Raw genomic sequence first — 25,503 nt, forward strand, 5'->3', positions numbered from 1 at the left:
AAGTACACATGATACAGCTGAACTGTACAGCTGAACTACCTTGGAATACTGGTAGATTGTGACACTGCTTGTTTTTTCATTAGGTGCTACCTGGTCATTCCGTATCTTTATTTAAAGAGGCCACACATCTTTTTTCCGACTTGAATAAACTGAAACCAGATGACTCGGGAGTTAATATAGCAGAAGCTGCTGCCCAGAATGTGTACTGCTTGAGAACAGAATACATTGCTGATTATCTTATGCAGGTTTGTGAGATTCTATCCTTGACCACCTCATTACCAGAGATATGCTTATATGCATAACCAAGTAACTGCACAACAAAACCTTCAGCTCATGATTAGTAGAATGTTAGTTGCCTGTTATTCTCCTCTATTCAACCCCTTTCACTTTTATTCTATTTGTATTTTTCATATTAATGAACACATTATGTAAACATTTAGCTTGGAAGTTAAATATGAGAAGAGTATAAAAATCTAGGTACCTCTAAAGGCTTTAAAAATATGCTTTAAAATGTTGGAATATAAAGAAAGCAAAAATTGATTCCAGGAGTCCAAGGAGAAACGTTTGTCCAAAGGTCCTTTAGTTTTCTTGACTGTTTGCTTTCATATACGGTAAATATCTATGTTAGACAACTGTGGTAAATTTAAGCATTTACCATATGGTGGGCTTACTACTCTCATATTCAGAATTGGCCTGTGTTGTGTAATTTGAATGGGCTGAGAAAAATCTTCCTGACACCAGAATGCCCAAAAGGCTATCAGGAATCAGCAGGGCATGACACATAAATGTCTTCCTATGAAGAATTTCAAATGGAATGGTATAGGAATAAGGGGAGGTCAAAAGTCAACCTGCTTTGTGATTTTGCCGCTTATGTTGGGAGACTGCTGAGGATTTAATAGAATGCCTAAAACATAAATGTGAAGCTGTTATAAAACAGAGGGCCTACTGATTAGTATGCACTATTTTTTCAAAGATTTTCACTCGATGTTTTTGAGATTCTTTGACGTTAAAGTGTATACTAGTGGTTCATTCCTTTTTATTGCTAAGTAGTATTTCTTTGTCTGAATATACCATAGTTTATTCATTTTCCTGTTGATGGACCCCTGGTCTGTTTGTCATCTTGGCTATTACTAGTAAAGCTACTAAAAATATACATGCTTTTTTTATGGACATTTTTCATTTCTCCTGGGTAAATAGGATAGAGTTGCTATGTAACAGAATAAGTAAATATTTCATTTTTAAAGAAGCTGCCAGGCCTTTTGCCAAAAGGATTTTTTCCATTTTAACCCATCCCACCAATAGTGTACAGATTGAGCATCCCAAATCCAAAAGTAAGAACTATTACAAAATCCAAAATTTTTTAGCACTGATGTGATGCTCAACGGAAGTGCTTATTGGAGCATTTCAGATTTCTGATTTCTGGATTTGGGATGATCAACCAGTTAATATAAATATTCCAGAATCTGAAATACTTCTGATTCTAAACACTTCAGATAAGGGATACTCAATTTGTAAAAGCGTTCGGGTTTTCTATACTTTTGTCAACATTGTGTTGACACTCATTAGATTTTTAGCCATATGGTAGGTTTATAGTGGGAGCACATTGTAGCTTGTAATTTATATTTCCCTGATGACTAATGACATTGAGAACTTTTCTTTCAGGCTTTTTTTTTTTTTTTTTTTGGCAGGGGGTGGGGGGTGTTCTCTAATTTTTTTTTCCAAAAAGTTACTGTTTTAAGCTTTTATGTTTAGCTCTAGGATGTATTACAGATTATTTTTCTTTATGCTGTGAGGTAGGGACTAAGGTTGGTTTTTTTCTATATAGATATCTAGGTGTTCATTTGTTGAACAGATTTTTCTTTCCCACAAAAGCTTTGGCACCTTGATAAATCAAATGATCAAATTTTTGTGAGTCTGTTTTTGAACTCTATTCTGTTTCCTTATCTACTTGTTGCTGCCTTTACTACTGCATCTTGATCACTGTAGCTGTACAGCAACTTTTGAAGCTAGTGGTAAGGCTACAATTTTAGTTGTCTTTTTCAAGGTTACTTGGGTTTTCCATGTCCTTTGCATTTCCATATGGACTTTAGAATGAGCTTGTTAGTTTCTACCAAAAAAAGGCCTAGAGTGGTTAAAATTAGGATTGCACTGACTCAATAGATCAACAGGTAGCATTTTTACAGTATTGTGCATTCTATTCCATAAACACAGAATGTCTCTATTTCGGTCTTCTTTAATTTCTCTCAGCAACATCTTGTGGTTTTCAGTAAGAGAACTTGCGTGTCTTTTGTTTCATATATATATATATATATATTTTTTTTTTTTTTTTTTTTTTAGGCAAGATCTCACACTGTTGCCCAGGCTGGAGTGCAGAGGCGTGATCTTGGCTCACTGCAACTTCTGCCTCCCAGGCCCAAGAGATCCTCCCACCCCAGCCTCCCAAGTAGCTGGTACTACAGGCATGTGCCACCATGCCCAACTAATTTTTTTTTTTTTTTTGGTAGAGACAGAATTTCTCCAGGTTGCCCAGGCTGGTCTCAAGCAATCCACCTGCCTTGGCTTCCCAAAGTACTGAGATAACAGACCTAAGCCACCATGCCTGGCCTGTCAGTCTTTTATACCCTATGATTTTTTTTTTTTTTTTTTTTTTTTTTTTTTTTTTTGAGACGGAGTTTCGCTCATGTTACCCAGGCTGGAGTGCAATGGCGCAATCTCGGCTCACCGCAACCTCCGCCTCCTGGGTTCAGGCAATTCTCCTGCCTCAGCCTCCTGAGTAGCTGGGATTACAGGCACGCGCCACCATGCCCAGCTAATTTTTTGTAGTTTTTAGTAGAGACGGGGTTTCACCATGTTGACCAGGATGGTCTCGATCTCTTGACCTCGTGATCCACCTGCCTCGGCCTCCCAAAGTGCTGGGATTACAGGCTTGAGCCACCGCGCCCGGCTACCCTATGATTTTAATAAAATTTACTTCATACAGTTAGTACCTTAGGCCTTCCTACATAGCAATCATTTTATCTACAAAGAGATTTGTAGATTTTTCCTTTCTTAAGCCTTTTATTTCTTGTTGTTGTCTTCTGTGGCTAGGACCTTAAGTACGCTGCTGAATATAAATGGTGAGATTGGGCCTCCTTGTCTTTATTTCCTGTCTTAAGTGGAAAATTTTCAGTATTTCACCAGCTATAAGTTCTTCATAGATTTATTTTCCAGATTGAGGAAGAGCCCTTTTATTTCTAGTTTACTAAGATTTCTTTTTCATCATCAGTTGGGCTTAACTTTTGTTAAATGTTTTTTTTCTACTTCTGTTGGAGTTGTTATACGGTTTTTCTCTTTCATTCCGTTACTATGGCGAATTATATACATTTGCAAATGTTAAGTTTCACATAAGTATCAATCCCACTTGATCATGCCATATTAATCTTTGTATATGTTACCAGATTTATTTAAGAATTTTTAAAATCTATTTTCAGGGTGGGATATTGGTATGTAATTCTCATGTCTTGTAATATTTTTGTCATATTTTGGTATTAGGGTTTTGCTGGCATCATAAACAAGTTAGGAAGTACTCCCTTGGTTTTCTAGAAGAGTTTGTGTAAAATGCCTGTTTCTTCCTTGGAATGTTTGAAGATCTGGAGTTTTCTTTCTTTTTTTTTTTTTTTTTGAGGCATAGTCTGGCTCTGTCACCCAGGCTGGAGTGCAATGGCATGATCTAAGCTCACTGCAGCCTCCGCCTCCTGGGCTCAAACAATCCTCCCACTTCAGCCTCCCAGGTAGCTGGGACTACAAATGTACACCACCACTCCCGGCTAATTTTTGTATTTTTGGTAGAGATGGGATTTCACCATGCTGTGCTCAAGCGATCCTCTCAGCCTCCCAAAGTACTAGGATTATAGGCATGATTGCCCAGCCTGGAGTTTTCTTTATATATGGTTTTTGTAACAAACTTTCTTTACTAGATACAGAGCTTTTCCTATTTTTTGTTTCATCATATGTCAGTTTTTAATAACTGATATTCTCTAATATATCTATTTAATCTTGTCAAACTTGTTGGCATAAAGTTCTTCATAATAATCTTATTACCGTTTAATTGTAATAAGTTTATTCCTGGCCATACTTGGTGGCTCAGGCCTGTAATCTCAGCACTTTGGGAGGCTGAGGCGGGTGGATCACTTGAGGTCAGGAATTCGAGACCAGCCTGGCCAACATAGTGAAACCCTATCTCTACTAAAAATACAAAAAAATTAACTGGGTGTGGTGGTGCACGCCTGTAATCCCAGCTACTAGGGTGGCTGAGGCAGGAGAATCACTTGAGCCTGGGAGGCAGAGGTTGCAGTGAGCTGAGATCATGCCACTGCACTCCAGCCTGGGTAACAGAGCAAGACTCTGTCTCAAAAAATAAATTAATAAGTTTATTCCTGATGTTGGTAACTTGTTTTCATTTATAACTGGCTTATTTAGGAGTCTGTTGTTTAGTTCCCAAATATAAGAGGATTTTTTTCTATCTTTTTTATTTGTGATTGCTCGTTGAATTCCATTGTAATCACAGAATGTACTCTGATTTTAATTCTTTTAAAGTTATCAAGACATGTTTTATCACCCCTTCACCTATCTTAATGAACATATCATGTATGTGAAAGATTTTATATTCTGCAGTTGTTGAGTGTGGTGTTCTGAAAATATCAAATAGGTCAATGTGGTTGATAATGTTGATCAGATTTTCCGTGTTTTTTTGTTTAGTTATATCAATTAATGATACTAAAATCTCCAGGTGACTGGAATTGTCTATTTTTTTCTCTTTAATTCTGTCAGCTTTTGCCCCATTTATTTCAAACTTTGTTGCTAGTTGTTTACTCATATATAATTTTTGTGATTTGCACATATTCTTTGTTATAACATGTGTCTCTGGGCCTACTTTGTCTTGAATGTACATTGAGGTTAATAGAGTCTTTATCTGTTTGCTCTGTGCCATGATAACTCTTTTCATGGTTTTTAATTTTAAACTTGTCTGTGTCTTATATTTAAAATGGCTTTGTTATAGACAGGATGTAGTTGGGCCTTGCTCTTTTATTCTTTGGAGTGTTTAGTCCATCGTGTAATTATTGGTATGATTGGATTTAGGGATGGGTTTTTTGGCTGTTTGTTTTCTGTTTGCTCTTTGTCCTTGTTCTTCCTTTTCTTTCTTGCATTTTTTGTGTAATTTAATATTTTTAGAATTATATCCATTGGCCTTCTAAAGCAGATATTTACCTTTTGGAGGGAGGAGTGTTTAATCCCAGCACTTTGGGAGGCCGAGGCAGGCAGATCACCCGAGGTCAGGAGTTTGAGACCAGCCTGGCCAATATGGTGAAACCCTGTCTCTACTGAAAATACAAAAATTAGCTGGGTGTGACAGTGCACACCTATAATCCCAGCTACTTGGGAGGTGGAGGCTGCAGTGAGCCAAGATCGCACCACTACACTCCAGTCTGGGCAACAGAGTGAGACTCCATCTCAAAAAATACAAAATTAGCCAGCTGTGGTGGCGTATACCTGTAGTCCCGGCTACGCAGGAGGCTAAGGCAGGAGAATTGCTTGAACCCAGGAGGCAGAGGTTGCAGCCTGAGCAACAAGAGCAAGAGAAAAAAAAAGTTCATTTAGGCATATTTATTTGTGTGGGTTTCTGGGTTCTTTTTTTCAGTTCCATTGATCCATGTGTCTCTTTCCCTCTATAGTACTTCCCTGTCTAGATGACTATACCTATATAAAGTAAACTCCAGTATAGCAGGTGATTCCTTCCACTTTATTCCTTTCCAGATTGTTTTAGCTATTTTAGCAGCTCTTTTTTTTTTTGCCTGTATCTCTTTATATAAGTTTTTAAATAAGCTTATTCATGTCTATAAAAAGAACCTTATTGGAATTTTGATAGGAATCTCATTAAACTTACAGATCATTTTGAATCTGCATCTTTACCACATTGAGTCTTCTATTCCATGAACATGGAATATCTTTATTAATTTAGGTGGTCTTTAATTTTTCATGAATATTTTGTAATTTTCAGCATATAAATCCTATGTATGTTTTGTTAAGTTTATACCTAAGTATTTGTTTATTTAAATGATTCTGATTTTTTCTTAAGAAATGGGTCATGTTTTGCTTCTTTACATATGGAGTAATTTTGGATATATTCTGGACATCATGAATAAGTTGTAAGAAACTCTAGATTCAAGTCTGGCATGGTAGTATGCCTGTAGTCCTAGCTACCCAGGAGGCTGAGACAGGAGGATTGCTTCAGTTCAGGAGTTTGAGACCAGCCTGGGCAAAATAGCAAGACCCCCATCTCCCCCAAAAAAAGAAACCCTAGATTCTGTTCTGTTCTTTTGCTCCTCCAAAGAGTATTGTATTGTTTAGCAGGGAATGTACTTCATACACTGAATTTGCACCCCCAGTCCCCCTATTTGATTTATTTATTTATTCTCCAGGGTCTGTGGTTGCTTTTAATATATTTTGGTCAGAATTTGTAGTTGTTATCCATGGAAGAACTGAATCAAAAGGCTCTTACTTGGTATTTTGTGGTGATTCATTTTCAGGTTGCCCAGTCTGCCATGTTGCTAGAAATTTAAGTTTTATTACACTCATAATAAGGGGGGAAAGATCCATTTCTTCTCTGTTGGTTGTAGGGGGGAAATGCAAGGGTTTTGGAGTCAGATAGGGTATGTAGAGTATGCATTTTGGCTTTGCTACCTGCTAGTTATGTGACATTGGTTGTTTTATTTTACCTTTTTCATTTTTATCTCTAAAGTGGGGATTAAAAACACTGATACGAAATGTTTGTAAGATCTGAGCTTGCCCTACTCTGAGCTATACACGTATTTCTCTGATAAAAGGTGAGACTTTGTTCCATAGCGTCCATTTTGTTTAATTTGCTGGAACCTAGGAATGAATATGCATTTTCCTTTAAGTTTATTAGCTTCATCCCTGAGAGGCCTGAGATTTTCTAAAAAATATATATTACCAGATCATGTAAATGTTTGAAATCATTTAAAAAAATCATTTTTTTTTTCCTTTTATAGGAATCGCCTCCTCATGTAGAAAATTACTGTCTACCAGAAGCTATTTCATTTCTTCAGAATAATAAGGAACTTGGGCCTGGATTATCACAAAAAAGGAAAGCTTCTACAGAAACAAATAAAATCAAAAGACCGAGAGTACACTAATCATATCTACTCTTCAGTTACCAAACATGGGGGGGGGGGGGCGGGGACTAGTTACCAAACATTAAATGCTTTTAAAAGTTGAAAGCCTGAATGTGACTGTGATGGATTTGAGTAGTTATTTAAAGATGATTACCTGAAGAATTTTGCTTCAGAGTATAATGATGACCCTTCCTGAGTTTTGAACACCTGAAATTTTAATCACTGAAATATTAACTGTTTCTTAATAAAAAGTTACCTGAAATAACAAAATACACCTCCTCAGCTAGCTTGCTGTTAAACCACATTGAAGTATGTTAAAAGATGTTTATTTTTCTTGTAAATATCTGAAGCTGTAGCTTAGTGGAAATTTTAGTAAAGTGATGGATTTTGCTTTAAAATGTCTACCTTAATTCATAACAATAAGATTTGTCAATCAGGATTTATTCATGTTTTCCCTGATTTTTATCTTCTCACCATTTTACCTCTTTTACGAGGAGCCTGAGCACAAAGTTTAATGAGGAAGCTGGGGCTATAAATATGTGTATATATGTATATGTATGTTTGTACAAATCTACATGATGTTTGCCAAGTTTGGGTGCCAAAACTTGGAAAATGTGATAATAAAGAATAAAAGTAGTGACTCAAATTAGTATTAAGATGTGTTTACATAGACAAATTTTTTTAAAAAGCACACCCTGGCATCTGTTCTGTTGAAGCAACAAAACATTTATATAACTTAAAAAATGAATGCAGGCCAGGTACAGTGGCTCATGCCTGTAATCCCACCACTTTGGGAGGCCAAGGTAGGTGGATCACTTGAACCCAGGAGTTCAAAGACCAGCGTGGATAACATGGCGAAACCTCATCTCTACAAAAAAAAAAAAAAATTGGCCAAGCATGGTCTCTGATGCCTGTAGTCCCAGCTACTTGGGAGGCAGAAGCACGAGCACTGTTTGAACTCAGGAGGCAGAGGTTGCATTGAGCCAAAATCATGCCACTGCACTTCAGCCTAGGTGACAGAATGAGACCCTGTCTCAAAAAAAAAAAAAAAAGAATTGCTCATTAACATTTCTGATGTTTGTTATTTAGAATATTGCCCTATTAGATTAAGACATACTTTTATTGGAATACTATATTGTATTAGCCTTCATTATGCTAAACCCAGACACCAAATACTACATGTGCTACCACAGTTCTCTATAAATAACCCGAATTTCATTTGAAGGACAAACCAGAATCTGTTAGGAATGTAATTTTGATATCAACTATTCGAAATGACTTTTTAAAAGACAGATTCAAACAATGAAGGAGAGAGCGCTCAACTTGGACACAAAGTCCCTTAAATTTTCATCAGATTTTCTTCAAAATGGAGTAGAGGATTGGCCCTTCAATTTTCAGCTTTGATCTAGTTCACAGTTTAGGACAATACAAATTCCACACAGAGAAATTGGTAGCATTATGATGTAAACATCCCCCTCCCTTCCACCAAACAAAAACCAATGGGCCTGGTTTTATCAGAGCTATTTTAGCTGAATCGCGTTATAGATTTGTAGTACATTTCCCTGAATTTTATTACTCAAAATTCTTTGAAATAGGCTGGGTGCAGTAGCTAACACCTGTAATCCCAACCCTTTGGGAGGCCAAAGTGGGCAGATCACTTGAGGTCAGGAGTTCGAGACCGGCCTGGTCAACGTGGCAAAACCCCATCTCTACTAAAAATATAAAAATTAACTGAGTGTGCTGGCATGTGCCTGTAATCCCAGCTACACAGGAGGCTGAGACAGGAGAATCACTTAAACCAGGTGGTAGAGGTTGCAGTGACCCGAGATTGCGCCACTGCACTCCAGGCTGGGCGACAGAGTGAAGCTCCGTCTCAAAAAAAGAAACATTATTTGAAATAGTTTTTAAATTAACCTAATCTACCACTTTATTTTCTGCCAAAATTATGGTTTTCCAGTTCAAACAGGCACACAGTTTACCATTTAAGGCTCCAGGTCTCAGTTTCTCCTTCTGACTCTCCAGCATCTGCCCGTACCCTGTATAAACCACTTGAACTCTGGCTTTGACTCTTCATCTGTAAATGTCCTAATGCCAGCAACAATATCCTTTTACATGCTAATTCCAACCACAGGTAGTCTTGCTTAAAAGGGGGAGGGAGGTGTGGAACTTGCCTTGATTAGATTAGTATGAGTTTCTTCTCTGAAGCATTTTATTCTGTGATACTTAAATTAGCACTTTATATCCCTCCATGAATTTTCCTGTTAGTCTGATCTCACCAGCATTTGTTAATTCAACAAATAGGAATCCTCAGCCTGTGCCTAGGATTCAGCAACAAACTACCTGGACACATGGTCTCTTAGAACTTAAAGAGGTAGGAATTCTTAATGTAAATACAGTACTCAATTATACTCAGATTTATTATTAACATTGTTATGGACTGAGATGTGTCCCCCTAAAATTCACGGGTTAAGGCCTAATCTGCTATGTGATTGTAGATAGAGCCTTTATAAGGGGATAAGGTTAAATGAGGTCATAAGAACGAGGCCCTAATCCAACAGGACAAGTGCCCTGCTAATAGGAAGGCACAGCCAGGTGTGGCGGCTCGTGCCTGTAATCTCAGCACTTTGGGAGGCCAAGGCAGGCAGATTACCTGAAGTTGGGAGTTCAAGACCAGCCTGACCAACATGGAGAAACTCTGTCTCTACTAAAAATACAAAATTAGCAGGGCGTGGTGGCGCATGCCTGTAATCCCAGCTACTTGGGAGGCTGAGGCAGGAAAATAATGAACCCAGGAGGCGGAGGTTGTGGTGAGTCAAGATCACGCCATTGCACTGCAGCCTGGGCAACAAGACTGAAACCCTGTCTCAAAAAAATGAATAAATAAAAGGAAGACAGCCAGGCGTGGTGGCTCACGCCTGTAATCCTAGCACTTTAGGAGGCTGAGGTGGGTGGATCACCTGAGGTCAGGAGTTCAAGACCAGCTTGGCCATCATGGTGAAACCCCATCTTTAAAAAAAAAAGAATAAAAGGAAGACTAGGAAGGCACACCAGAAGTTTGCCTGCATGGAGGAAAGGCCCTGTGAGCACACAGGGAGAGGGCTGCTGTCTGTCTACACACCAGGAAGAAAGTCCTCACCAGATTCCAACCCTGGCCATCTCCTTGATTTTGGATTTCCAACCTCCAGAATGGTGAGAAAATACATTTCTGTGGTTTAAGCCACTCAGCCCTTGGTGTTCTTTTATGGCAGCCTGAGCAGACCAATAACAATATTAGCAGTAATTAGGTGTTTACTGTGGGGCCTGAGATGCATAGGAATCGAACAGGCTGTTTTGTATATGAGTATTTTTCTTTTTTTTTTTATTTAAAAAAATGTTTAAAAATTCTTTAAATTATTTATTTATTTATTTATTTTAAGACGGGGTTTCACCATGTTCATCAGGCTGGTCTTGAACTCCCGACCTCAGGTGATCCACCTACCTTGGCCTCCAAAGTGCTTGGATTACAGGCATGAGCTACCATGCCCAGCTGGCTTGTATATGAGCATTTTTAGGGTAGAATTCATAATTCTAGAGTTTAGATCTGTGACTTTCCACCCTAAAGTCACAAACCACTGCTCTAATCCAAACCTATTATTTCACAGTTCATACCTCTCACCTAAAAGGGCTTCATTACATAGGCTGCTTTGTATCAAGGCTTGGTTTCCCTCTGACCCTTTAAGATAAAAATCATTCTTAGCTTCAGGCCATACAAAAATAGGCAGTGGGCCATAGTTGTCTGATCCTTATTCTGAATCCCTAAAAAGATTTTAAATCTAGATCTGTCAACAAGCAAGGCACCCAGCTCATTTTCTTTTGTTTCTTTTTGAGATGAAGTCTTGCTCTGTCACCCAGGCTGGAGTACAGTGGCACAGTCTCAGCTCATTGCAACCTCCACCTCCTGGGTTCAAGCCATTCTGCCTCAGCCTCCTGAGTAGCTGGGACTATATAGGCCCCCGCCACCACATCCAGCTAATTTTTCAATTTTTGTAGAGACGGGGTTTCACCATGTTGGCCAGGCTGGTCTCAAAATCCTGACCTCAAATGAACTGCCCACCTCAGCCTCTCAAAGTGCCTGGATTACAGGTGTGAGCCACCATGCCCTGCCACTCAGCTCTTTCTCTACCATCTTGAGTTGCAGCCTATGGCAGGCATACCCTGGGAAGTGACCCTGGGGCCTAAGAAGAATCTATGTTCGGAGTTCCAAGTTAAGGAATCCAGGTGTGGCCAACCCAGAGACTCACTCCTTACCAATGAAGGACATCTGTACCCCTTGCCCATTCCTTGGAATGCAGGCTGTACAGGGGATGGTGGCCCTTTGTATTGGGTTAAGTGGAAGTTGCTAGGTAGAAGTTGCTAAGTGAAAACGATATGTTAAACTACATGCTTTTTTAAAACAGTAGCAATTTTCCTGTCCCACCCACTGCTCCCAGACTGTCCTGTTATGTAAATCCACAATAAACCCTAGGTCTCATTCACTGGCTCCGCATCTCTTCTTCAGCCTCTCTCACATGGCACCATCCCCACTAGAGTGGACAGTAGTCTGACACAACAAGTAGTAGCCATTCAGCAGAGCCATCTCATGCTTGTTTAACATTTGGAAATCTGCAATGAAAATTATCAAGTTTTGGCTGGGTGTAGTGGTTCATGCCTGTAATCCCAGCACTTTGGGAGGCCAAGGCAGGTGGATCACTTGAGGTCAGGAGTTTGAGACCAGCCTGGCCAACATGGTGAAACCCTATCTCTACTAAAAATACGGAGAAAAAAAAAAAAAAGCCGGACATGGTGGCAGGTGCCTGTAATTGCAGCTACTCAGGAGACTGAGGCAGGAGAATCGCTTGAACCCAAGAGATGGAGGTTGCAGTGACCCGAGATTGTGCAACTGTACTCCAGCCTGGGTGACAGAGTGAGACTCCACCTTACAAAAGAGAAGACAACTAGGCTGGGTGCAGTGGCTCACGCCTGTAATCCCAGCACTTGGGAAGCTGAGGCGGGAGGATTGCTTAAGCCCAGGAGTTTGAGACCAGCCTGGGCAACATGTATACTCTGTCTCTACAAAAAAAAAAAATTAATACAATTTTTTTTTGTATTAAAAGCACACACACAAATAAAATACTTTACAGACAAGCAACTTCTGAGAGATTTTGTCACCACCAGGCCTGCCTTACAAGAGCTCCTGAAGGAAGCACTAAACATAGAAAGGAACAGCCAGTACCAGTCACTGCAAAAACATACCAAATTGTAAAGGTCATCGACACTATGAAGAAACTGCATCAACTAACAGGCAAAACCAGCTAGCATCAAAATGACAGGATCAAATTCACACATACCAATATTAACCTTACATGTAAATGGGATGAATGCCCCAATGAAAAGACACAGACTGGCAAATTGGATAGTCAAGACCCATCTGTGTGCTGTATTCAGGATACCCAACTCATGTGCAAAGACAAATATAGGCTCAAAATAAAGGGATGGGGGAAGATTTACCAAACAAATGGAGAGCAAACAAAAGCAGGGGTTGCAATTCTAGTCTCTGATAAAACAGACTTTAAACCAACAAAGATCAAAAGAGACAAACAAGAAGAGCTAACTATCCTAAATATATATGCACCCAATGCAGGAGCATTCAGGTTCATAAAGCAAGTTCTTAACGACCTACAAAGAGACTTAGACTCCCGCACAATAATAGTGGGAGACCCTAACACTCCACTGTCAATATTAGATCAATGAGACAGAAAATTAACAAGGATATCCAGGACTTGAACTCAGATCTGGACCAAGCAGACCTAACAGACATCTACAGAACTCTCCACCCTAAATCCATAGAATATACATTCTTCTCAGCACCATATCACACTTATTCTAAAATTGACCACATAACTGGAAGTAAATCACTCCTCAGCAAATGCAAAAGAACAGAAATCATAACAAACAGTCTCAGACCACAGTGCAATCAAATTAGAACTCAGGATTAAGAAACTCACTCAAAACCACACAACTACATGAAAACTGAACAATCTGCTCCTGAATGACTACTGGATAAATAATGAAATGAAGGCAGAAACAAAGATGTTCTTCAAAACCAAAGAGAACAAAGATACAATGTACCAGAATTTCTGGGATACATTTAAAGCAATGTCTACAGGGAAATTTATAGCACTAAATGCCCATATGAGAAGTGAGGAGAGATCTGAAATCAACACCGTAACATCATAATTAAAAGAACTAGAGAAGCAAGATCAAACAAATTCAAAAGCTAGCAGGAGACAAGAAATAGCTAAGATCAGAGCAGAACTGAAGGAAATAGACACACGTAAAAAGCCTTAAAAAAAAAATAAATGAGGCCGGGCACAGTGGCTCATGCCTGTAATCCCAGCACTTTGGGAGGATGAGGCAGGTGGACCACAAGGTCAGAAGTTCGAGACCAGCCTGGCAAATATGGCAAGACTCGGTCTCTACTAAAAATACAAAAATTAGCAGGGCATGGTGGCATATGCCTGTAGTCCCAGCTACTTGGGAGGCTAAGACAGGAGAATTGCTTGAACTTAGGAGGCAGAGGTTGCAGTGAGCCGAGTTTGTGCCACTGCACTCCAGCTTGGGTGACAGAGTGAGACTCCATCTCAAAAAAATAAACAAACAAATAAATAAATAAATAAATCACTGAATCCAGGACCTGGTTTTTTGAAAAGATCAACAAAATAGATCACCATAGCCAGACTAATAAAGACGAAAAGAGAGAAGAATCAAATAGATGTAATAAAAAATGATGAAGGGGATATCACCACCAATCCCACAGAAATACAAACTACCATGAGAGAATACTACAAACACCTCTATGCAAATAAACCAGTAAATCTAGAAAAAATGGATAAATTCCTGGACACTTACACCCTCCCAAGACTAAACCAGGAAGAAGTTGAATCCCTGAATAGACCAGTAACAAGGTGTGAAGTTGAGGCAGCAAGTAAGAGCTTACCACCCAAAAAAAGCCCAGGTCCAGATGGGTTCACAGCCGAATTCTACCAGACATACAAAGAGGAGCTGGTACCATTCCTTCTGAAACTACTCCAAACAATACAAAAAGAGGGAATCCTCCCTAACTCATTTTATGAGACAAACATCATCCTGATACTAAAACCTGGCAGCAACACAACTAAAAAATAAAATTTCAGGCCAATATCCATGATGAACATTGATGTGAAAATCCTCAATAAAATACTGGCAAACTGAATCCAACAGCACACCAAATAGCTTATCCAGCACGTTCAAGTCGGCTTCATCCCTGGGTTGCAAGACTGGTTCAACATATGCAAATCCATAAACGTAATCCATCACATAAACAGAACCAAAGACAAAAACCACATGATTATCTCAATAGATGCAGAGAAGGCCTTCAATAAAATTCAACAGTGCTTTATGCCAAAAACTCTCAATAAATCGATGGAACATATCTCAAAATAATAAAAGCCATTTACGACAAACCCACAGCCAATATCATACTGAATGGGCAACAACTGGAAGCATTCTCCTTGAAAACTGCCACTAGACAAGGATGCCCTCTCTCACCACTCCTATTCAACATAGTATTGGAAGTTCTAGCCAGAGCAATCTAACAAGAAAAAGAAATAAAGGGTATTCAATTAGGAAAAGAGGAAGTCAAATTGTCTCTATTTGCAGATGGCATGATTGCATATTTAGAAGACCCTATCTTCTCAGCCCAAAATCTCCTTACGCCGATAAGCTACTTCAGCAAAATCTCAGGATACAAAATCAATGTGCAAAAATCTCAAGCATTCCTATACACCAGTAATGGACAAACAGAGAGCCAAATCAAGAGTGAGCTCCCATTCACAATTGCTACAAAGAGAATAAAATATCTAGGAATACAACTAACAAGGGATGTGAAGGACCTCTTCAAGGGGAACTACACACCACTGTTCAAGAAAATAAGAGAGGACACAAACAGATGGAAAAACATTCCATGCCCATGGTTAGGAAAATCAGTACTGTGAAAATAGCCATACTGCCTAAAGTAACTTATAGATTCAATGCCATCCCCTTCAAGCTACCATTGACTTTCTTCACAGACTTGGAAAAAACCACCTTAAACATCATATGGAACAAAAAGGCCCACAGAGCCCAGACAATCCTAAATCCAAAAAAACAAAGCTGAAGGCATCATGTTACCTGACTTGAAACTATACTACAAAGTTACAGTAATCAAAACAGCATGAGACTGGTACCAAAACAGACATATAGACCAATGCAACAGAACAGAGGCCTCAGAAATAGTGCCACACATCTACAACCATTTGATCTTTGACAAGCCTAACAAAAACAAGCAATGGGGAAAGGATTCCCTATTTAATAAATAGTGTTGGGAAAACTGGCTAGCCATAGGCAGAAAGCTGAAACTGGACCCCTTCCTTACACCTTATACAAAAATTAACTCCAGATGGATTAAAGATTTACACATAAGACCTAACACCATAAAAATCCTAGAAGAAAACCTAGGCAATACCATTCAGGACATAGGCATGGACAAGGACTTCATGACTAAAACACCAAAAGCAATGGCAACGAAAGCCAAAATTGATAAATGGGATCTAATTAAACTTAGGAGCTTCTGCACAGTGAAAGAAACTATCATTAGAGTGAACCAGCAACCAACAGAATGGGAAACATTTTTGCAATCTACCCATCTGACAAAGGGCTAATATCCATAATCTACAAAGAACTTAAATTTATAAGAAAAAAAGAAACAACCCCATCAAAAAGTGGGCAAAGGATATGAACAGGCACCTCTCAAAAGAAGACATTTATGCAGCCAACAAACAAATGAAAAAATGCACCTCATCACTGGTCATTAGAGAAATGCAAATCAAAAACACATTGAGATACCATCTCACACCAGTTAGAATGGCGATCATTAAAAATCAGGAAACTGATGCTGGTGAGGATGTAGAGAAATAGGAACACTTTTACACTGTGGTGGGAATGTAAATTAGCTCAACCATTGTGGAAGACAGTGTGGTGATTCCTCAAGGATCTAGAACTAGAAATACCATTTGACCCAGCAATCCCATTACCGGATATATACCCAAAGGATTATAAATCATTCTATTATAAAGACACATGCACACATATGTTTACTGCGGCACTATTCACAATAGCAAAGACTTGGAACCAACCCAAATGCCCATCAGTGATAGACTGGATAAAGAAAATGTGGCACATATATACTGTGGAATACTATGCAGCCAAAAAAAGGATGAGTTCATGTCCTTTGCAGGGACATGAATGAAGCTGGAAACCATCATTCTCAGCAAACTGACACAAGAACAGAAAACCAAACACCGCATATTCTCACTCATAAGTGGATGTTGAACAATCAGAACACATGGACACAGGGAGGGGAACATTACACACTGGAGCCTGTTGCGGGATGGGGGCTAGGGGAGGGATAGCAGGGGGTGGGGAGATTGGGGAGGGATAGCATTGGGAGAAATACCTAATATAGATGATGGGGGATGGATGCAGCAAACCACCATGGCATGTGTATACCTATGTAACAAATCTGCATGTTCTGCACATGTACCCCAGAACTTAAAGTATAATAAATAAAAAAATAAAAAAATAAGAGACAACTGGATATGTGGCTCTCACGCAATGCACTAGAAGCACAGAATATGATCTATGAAGTATTCTTGTCCATTGCTGTTAGACTCACATGTGATGAAGGCTCCAGATCTTAACTGCCTAGAGTCAGTGAACATTGAGTAAAAACCACACTTGAAGAGGGAAATTTTAAAGAATTGTTAATTAGAAGACAACTACTAAATGGGATTTTTAAAAAGTATAAAAGTAGCAAGTGCAGAAAGCAACTACTACCCAACAGAGAGAAAAGGGAAGGAACTCGGACATTTAGAAGAGGAGCCCACCCCTCTGGAGACAGTTACACCTCAGCAAAAGATGAGAAGTGCTGGAGACTACAGGCCTTGGCTGACCTAGAATCCTGCCACTAGGCGGCAGGAAAACTTACCAGGAGGCCCGGCTAGCAGCTGACCATGGGAAGAAGCTTACAGGAGGAAGGGGTGAGCTGCTGCTGAAACTGAGGGCTGCCACATAAACACTTCCAGGCTCTAGCACATGCTCATCCACTGGCCACTGTGGAAAACAGCACACCAGGAAGGAAAGTCCTTTCTTCTTGCCCTAGCCTTCCAGTGTCTCCACAGTGCCCTCTATTGACAGCATAGTCTGTGGATAATGGAGCTGGTTAATGCTGCCCTTGGCCTCTGCTCCTCTGAGATCCCACCACCCTCACTGAAATCAGGGTGCCCATCTCCACGGCACAGTTGTCTGGCCTACGACAGAGAGCAACCACAGAGATTTCAAGGTGGCAGGCACTCTCTTCACTAATGTATTTCTTAATGTTTTAAATAAGAGAGTGCCTTCTGGACCATCTCAAGATGTGGTTTGGAAGAGTACATGATAAATCCACTCCAACAGTCCTATCTCCCTAAGCCGAATCCCTCCTCCACAGCATGCTGTGGAAGCTCTGGCACCCCACTTCATTAAACATAGACCACCTCCAAGTCCACATTTCAGTCAACAAAGCAAGTAAGCCCTTAGAGCCCTAATGAGCTAATGCTTAAATCCAGAATCTCTAAAGTGCATCCATGTCCATGAATTCAGCTCAATCTAGCATTATAAGCTGGGACACTACCTGTTTCCCTCATAGAAAATGAGGGAAAGCAATCAGTTAAATATAGAATGTGGAATACCCTACAAGCCAAGTGACCACGTTTCCCCAATAACTGGCAAAAAATTAAAAATAAGGTGAGGAAATTAAGGGAGACTTAGAAAACTAAATGCAATGGGGCTTCCTTGTCTGGATTTTTTTTTTCAAATAAAGCAACTGTGAAGTGGCCATGTGAAATCAGAAGCTTTAACACACAGGATATCTAATATTACAGAAATGCTTTTTAGGTGTGATAATGGTATTTTGGTTGTTAAAAGAGCCTTTATCTGTTGGTGAAATATTTATGGAAGGAGTAGGTCTCAGATTAGCTTGCTTACTCTCTCTCTCTTTCGTTTTTGAAATGGAGTTGTGCTCTTGTTGCCCAGGCTGTAGTGCAATGGCGTGATTTCAGCTCACTGCAACCTCCGCCTCCCAGGTTCAAGCAATTCTCCTGCTTCAGCTTCCCTAGTAGCTGTGATTGCAGGCATGCACCACCACACCCAGATAATTTTGTATTTTTAGTAGAGACGGGGTTTCTCCATGTTGGTCAGGCTGGTCTCAAATTCCTGACCTCAGGTGATCTGCCTGCCTCAGCCTCCCAAAGTGCTGGGATTACGGAGGTGAGCCACCGTGCCCAGCTGGTCTCAGATTAGCTTTAAAATAACCCAGAAAATGTAGAGTATATTCACAGCTAAAAAGAGAGACCGCAAAGCAGTAACTGTTGAAGGTGGGCCAGAGGTTGAAGGATATTTACTATGCTACCCCCTGGGCTATTGTACACGAAAATTCTCATTGTAAAACAGTCTAAAATTCTGCCCCCAGCAACTGAAAGAAAAGATAGTACAACTCACCTCCACATTAAGAACTTTCTGCTGCTTTGAGGGGAGACTGAAGAAGTCAGGCTCTAATGCGTCCCTGCTGACCCTGGGACAGGAACAGGGCAAAGGGCATTTTCAAGTCATTTTGAAGGAGCATTTGGTTCCCATGTTCCTTCTCTACCGTTAAATCTAAGGAGAAAAGTGGAAGCAAAGCCTCATGGTTAAAAACTTGCTAGAGCTGAAACACCTGGGTTGGAATCCTGGCTCCTTCATTACCAGCTATGACTCCAGGCAAGCTATTGAACCTTCCAGAACCTATTTTCCCATCTTTAAGGAGCTTTCAGGGTTAAAAGAGTCAACACTTTTACCTGTTTAGAACAGGGCCTGGCTCAAGGTTAAAAACCATACAGTTTTAAAATTTTCCAGTAAATGATTTAACACTCTTGCAAGCTGGAGCTAAGGTTTTTTATTTATTTTTTTTTTTGTTGTTGTTGTTTTTTTTTTTTTTTTTAAAAAGAAGAGGATGTCAGGGCAGAACAAAAGAATATAATGGGAGCTTGCAACCTCCTCTTCACCCCCATTACCATGGTGCCACTGAGGTTAGGAGTCCCTGACTTCCGTGTTTAATTCAGGTTCTAATTAAAGACATACATTTGAACTGTAAAATCAGAGCAATCCAGGAAGTAGTCCCAGCAAGTTATAATAAAACCAAAGACAAACCTAAGAGATTCCAGTCTGTGCCCACACCTCATTATGAAAAGACGCTTAAGTGCAACCCACATGACCTTTAAAGGCAGGAGCTGGTAAGGTGAGCCACAGACCTAGAGTGTGTAGGCGGTACAAGCTACACTTGGCCTGAGGTTCTGATTCCTAAATAGATGAGCTGTAAGATTCTGCAGCTGCCAAAGCTTATCTCTGGTGAGGTTAATTAACTATGGTTGAATTCATGGTCACCAGGGAGAATAGCAGAATTCTAAAGAAACTCTTAAAACCCAGAGGTGCTGTGATTGAGCAACATAATGAAACGGCAAATTTAAAGTGGCCAGGGGTAGTGTAAGACAGATGAACATTCACAGCGATTAAACTCAGGAATGCTCAGATTTGCTGTCAAGAGACAAGTCAAACAGAATGGAGAGAAGGATAACGAGTAGCTACAGAAATTACACTGATGATGAGGCAGTTATCTAAGAAATGACAGGTGAGATATTAAAAATGGTCATTATACTGATAACTACTGAACTACAAAAATGTGTAGTTTTGTAAAAAATCAAAAAATGAAGCATTTCAGTTTCCAGGTCTTTCCCTCCAACTTCAGTATCTACTTTCCCTCATTTAACGGCATCCAAAAATGCATGTGGGAATATGATAATCCTTTCTGGGCTAAGAATGCAATTTAGAAGATTTCCTACTTGAGCTAGCCCCATGGTTGTTTTCCAACCGTGCACTAGGGAAATCATTTATCATTTTTTGACATGACCCAGTGGTTCCCGGATTTTGTTGTACTTAGAACTGTGGGACTTGAAAAAACATCCCTCTGCTCAGGTCACACTCCATACTAATTAATTCAGAATGTCTGGATGTGGGAGTCAGGCATCAGTTTTTTTTTTTTTTTTTTTTTTTTTTTTTTAATGACTCCCAGGTTATTCCAAAATGCAGCAGTTTGAGAACCATGGACATAATCTTATAGAGTTGCCCTACTTCTTATGATGAAAATTGCTAAGGCCAGGTGAGGTGGCTCATGATGGTAATCTCAGCACTTGGGAGGTAATCCCTTGGGAGGCCGAGGTGGGTGGATCACCTGAGGTCAGGAGTTCGAAACCAGCCTGGCCAACATGTCAAAACCCTGTCTCTACTAAACATACAAAAAGTAGCCAGGTGTGGTGGCGAGTGCCTGTAGTCCCAGCTACTCATGAAGCTGAGGCAGGAGAATGGCTTGAACCTGGGAGGCAGAGGTTGCAGTGAGCCGAGATTGTACCACTGCACTCCAGCCTGAGTAACACAGTGAGACTTCATCTCAAAAATAAATAAATAAAGATAAAATTGCTCATACAGGATAAAAACTTTAGCTGCAGTATTTTCTAGGGAATGATATACTATCTAAACTTTGGAGTTAAAAAGAAAGACACTGGGCGTGGTGGCTCACACCTGTAATCCCAGCACTTTGGGAGGCCGAGGCAGGCAGATCATGAGGTCAGGAGTTCGAGACCAGCCTGGCCAATATGGTGAAACCCAGTCTCTACTACAAATACAAAAATTAACTGGGCGTGGTCCCAGCTACTCAGGAGGCTGAGGCAGAAGAATCGCTTGAACCCAGGAGACGGAGGTTGCAGTGGGCTGACATCACACCACTGCACTCCAGCCTGGGTAAGAGTAAGACTCTGTCTCCAAAAAAAAAAAAAGAAGACACACAAAATCTCTGTCCATAGGTGATGTTTTGAGTTTCACTATGCTAACATTCAAAAAATCAATGGTTTGTTTTGTACATCTTGCCTCCCTAAACAAAAGATACAAAATCAAAGTTTGAGTTCTCTGGGGATAAAAGGAAAACAACATGGAATAGAGTACTACTGCCAGTAACTCTGTAGTAAAAAGATAAGAAAAGGTTAAATATACTGAGATTTAAAACTTCAGGGATTGGCACAAATAACTCCCACCTGTAATTCCAGCATTTTGGGAGGCCAAGGTGTGAGGACCGCCTGGGCCTGGGCAACACAGCAAGACCCCATCTCTACAAAATAATAAAAAATTAGCCAGGCATGATGGAGCACACCTGTAGTCCTGGCTACTCAGGAGGCTGAGGCAGGATGATCACTTAGGCCCAGGAGTTTGAGGTTGCAGTGAGCTGTGACTGTGCCACTGCAATGCACCCTGGGTGACAGAGCAAGGCTGTCTTTACAATAAAACAAAAACAAACTTCAGTGCTTGAGGTCAAAAACTGTTGTTAGATCTCAAGAAAAACAAAATCTAGTCACGGAAGACCATGTTTCCTAAAATGTCAATGCCAAGTGTAGAATGTCACACTAAATAACTGCAAAAAATTAAAGTCATTCCTACTTTCAAATCTGCTACCTTTCGTGAGAAAGTGACTGCCTGCTACTTAGTTAACGCAGCTTCTGACCTGATACCAAAGCTGTCTGCTCAAGCCTAATAACAAGTAAGACATGCTGTGAATGCTGTTTCCCTCACACTTACACACTACTCTCCATCATCTTTGGAGATGAACCATCTCACAGAGGTTTCTTGCGGCATGCTTTGACTGGATCCCTGAACAGTTTGGTTGAGGGACTGAAAAGACTTTTAAAGTTAATGACTTCAAGTCTACCCATTGTATTACTAAATCCAATTATTTAGAATTCCAGTTCTCACTTCGGGGGCAAATTCAAAAGGACTGAACTGCCTTAATGATTACTTTTATATATATCCTAAATCCCTGATGTGAACATAATTCCTATTTTAAATAATACAAATATGATTATTTAAAGCAATTATTTCTAAGGCCAGGCATGGTGGCTCACGCCTGTAATCCAAGCACCTGGGGAGGCTGAGGCATGCAGATTACTTGAGGTCAGGAGTTCGAGACCAGCCTGGACAACATGGTGAAACCCTGTCTCCACTAATACAAAAAAAAAAAAAAAAAATTAGCTGGGCATGGTGGCACACGCTTCTAATCCCAACTACTGGGGAGGCTGAGGCATGAGAATTGCTTGAACCCAGGAGGTGGAGGTTGTAGTGAGCCAGGATTGTGCCACTGCACTCCAGCCTGAGTGACAGTGAAACTATGTCAAAAAAGATAATAATATAAAATAAGCAATTATTTCTTATTCAATATATCACTAATATTCATTATCTTCATTTAAAGCCCAAGAGAAGAAATGTTATCTTACCTCCATTCTGCAGGCTCCATCAGTACCTAGTTATAATAAATGGTGAATTATCAGATCTCATGAGACTTCCACAAAAACATTAAAAAGAAAAAAAAAGATAAATGGTGAATTAAAACAATTACAAGCCTGCAGTATCAGGATGCTACTATTAGAACACCTGTCCATATGATTTTCTTTTTTGAGACATTGTTTCACTCTTGTTGCCCAGGCTGGAGTGCAATGGCGCGATCTTGGCTCACTGCAGCCTCCACCTCCTGCGTTCAAGCGATTCTCCTGCCTCAGCCTCCCAAGTAGCTGGGATTACAGGCATGCACTACCACGCCCAGCAAATTTTGTATTTTTAGTGGAGATGGGGTTTCACCATGTTGGTCAGGCTGGTCTCCAACCCCAGACCTCAGGTGATCCATCCACCTCAGCCTCCCAAAGTGCTAGGATTACAGGCATGAGCCACCGTGCCCAGCACACCTGTCCATATGATTTTTTAACTTCTTGGCTCTCCTTTGGATCTGACTACCTCCATTAATTTGTTTCCACTCCCTAACTTGAGATCGTGACCTAATTTGTTCCTTTGTCAGTGTACACACCTATAGCATGACCTGTCCTAAATTCCTATCCCACATTCTCAACCTCCTGACATCTCCGCCTACGTGTTCCTACCCCAAACCAATTTCACATTCGAACAGAGGGATATAAACAAGCAAAATCTTTAGTGTGCTAAATAAAGAGTAAGAACTTCAGGCCAGGCACTATGGTTCACAACTGTAATTCCAGCACTTTGCAAGGCTGAGGTAGGAGGACCACCTGAACTCAGGAGTTTGAAATTAGCTTGGGCAACATAGTGAGACTTCATGTCTACCAAAAAAAAAAAAAAAAAAAAAAAAAAAATTAGCTGGGTGTGGTGGCGCACATTTTAGTCCCAGCTACTTGAGAGGCTGAGGCAGTCAGGGTCGTTTCAGCCCAAGCCAAGGCTGCGGTGAACTATGATCACACTACTGCTCTCCAGCCTGGGTGATGCTGTCTCAAAAACAACCACCCGTCCTCCTTGCAAAACCACAAGAGTCTAAACAAATGGTGCTGAGCAACTGTATATCCACATGCAGAATAATGAAGTTGGAACCCTAGGTTGCAATAAAAAAAAATTAACTCAAAATATAACAAAGACCTAAAGGAAAGAGTTAAAAACATAAAACTCTTAGAAAAAAATAGGGATAAATCTTTACGACTTGGGTTAGGCAATGTTTTCTTAGATATAACACCCAAATCACAAGCAACTAAAGAGCAGCTAAGTTCGACTTCATCAAAATTGAAAATTTTGTGCTCCAAAAGACACTTCTACAAAAGGGAAAAATGGTAGGAGAAAATATTTACACTTCATGTATTTGACAAAGTCGTACCTGAAATTTAAAACACTTGCAACTTAATAATAAAATTACAAATAAACTAATTTAGAAATTGGTAGAGGATTTGAATACACATTTTTCCAAAGAAGACATACAGATGGCCAATAAGCACAAGATGTTCAACACCACTAGTCATTATAGGAATGCAAATAAAACTACAATGAGATACTTCACACCACTAGGAAGACTAGATCACTAGAAACAAGTGATCACAAAGATATGGAGAAATTGAAATCCTCTGACACTGCTGGTGGGAACAGTAATATAATGTGGTGAGGCTACTTTAGAAGTTTGGCAGTTCCTCAAAGTGATACATGACCCAGCAATTTCACCCTTAAGTATATACCAAAGAGAACCGGATATGTTGATAGAAAAACTTGTACAGGGAAGTTCATAGCAACATCATTCATAATGCCATCATTCATAATAATGAAACAATTCAAATGTCCAACTGATGAATGTATAATTTAAATGTGGTATATCCATACAATTACCTATATTGTGTAGCAATAAAAATGAAACACTGATACACGCTAAGCCTCAAAAACAGGCTAAGTGTGGAAGCCAGTCACTGAAAAACAAATTGTATAATCTTTTCTAAATGAAACGCCTGGAATGAGAAAATCTAGGCTGGGCATGGTGGCTCATGCAGCTGTAATCCCAGCACTTTGGGAGGCCGAGGTGGGCAGATAACCTGACATCAGGAGTGAGACCAACCTGGCCAATATGGTGAAACCCCGTCTCTACTAAAAACACAAAAATTAGCCGGCTGTGGTGGTGGTCACCTGTAATCCCGGCTACCTGGGGAGGCTGAGGCAGAATTGCTTGAACCCGGGAGGTGGAAGTTGCAGTGAGCCGAGATTCCACTACTGCACTCCAGCCTGGGCAAGAACAAGACTCTCTCTCAAAAAAGAAGAAAAAAAAAAAAAGGAGGAAAAAAACTAGAGACAAATAATACAATAGTGGCAGCTGCCTAGGACTGAGGAACTGGAGAGGAAAGCAGAGAATGACTAATAACAATACGATTTCCTTCTGGGGTGATGAAATGTTCAAGAATTTTAAGAGTGGTGATGGTTGCATAACTTTGAGAATATACCAAAAAAAGTATTATATTGTACACTTTAATACTTTAAAAATTTTAAAGTATTAAATTGTAACTGTAGTGGCTCCCCAAGTGGCTGTAAAACATTCCGCTACTTTGGGAGGCCAAGGAGGACTGCTTGAGACCAGCCTGGGCAATAAAGCAACACCTCTTCTCTTAAAAATAAAAAAATAGTGCATGATGGCACACATAGTAATCCCAGCTACTGAGCTGACTGAAGTGGGAGGATTCCCTGATCCCAGGAGTTAGAGGCTGCAGTGAGCCATGATTGTGCCACTGCAGTCCAACACAAGACCCTGTCTTTTTAAAAAGAGTGGTTTCTATCTTAAGAAAAAAAAAAAAAAAAA

At 40.0% G+C, this 25,503-nt stretch overlaps 1 protein-coding gene and 1 long non-coding RNA gene across 9 annotated transcripts in view; both read left to right on the top strand.

Annotated features, from left to right (window-relative positions):
* The window catches only part of TOPBP1 (DNA topoisomerase II binding protein 1), a 153,593-nt gene extending 145,775 nt beyond the window's left edge, over positions 1–7,818 (top strand). For 7 of the 8 annotated variants that reach the window (XM_032266190.1, XM_032266200.1, XM_032266210.1 and 4 more), the window contains 2 exons: positions 84–245; positions 7,050–7,818. In XM_032266190.1, coding sequence (XP_032122081.1) covers positions 84–245; positions 7,050–7,193 — 306 coding nt within the window. In that variant the 3' untranslated portion in view covers positions 7,194–7,818. The remainder of the gene's footprint in view (positions 1–83; positions 246–7,049) is intronic. The other variant, XM_032266254.1, reaches the window with a different exon arrangement.
* Positions 7,819–12,463: 4,645 nt separating this feature from the next.
* Positions 12,464–21,709, top strand: LOC116541814. Its single transcript, XR_004264961.1, has 3 exons — positions 12,464–12,606; positions 18,968–18,971; positions 21,698–21,709. It is a non-coding gene; the product is annotated as an uncharacterized LOC116541814 (long non-coding RNA).
* Positions 21,710–25,503: the final 3,794 nt, after the last annotated feature.

The sequence above is a fragment of the Sapajus apella genome, unplaced genomic scaffold, assembly GCF_009761245.1.
Source record: "Sapajus apella isolate SASKATOON/1434 unplaced genomic scaffold, GSC_monkey_1.0 scaffold4, whole genome shotgun sequence".
NCBI classification, from domain to species: Eukaryota; Metazoa; Chordata; class Mammalia; order Primates; family Cebidae; genus Sapajus; species Sapajus apella.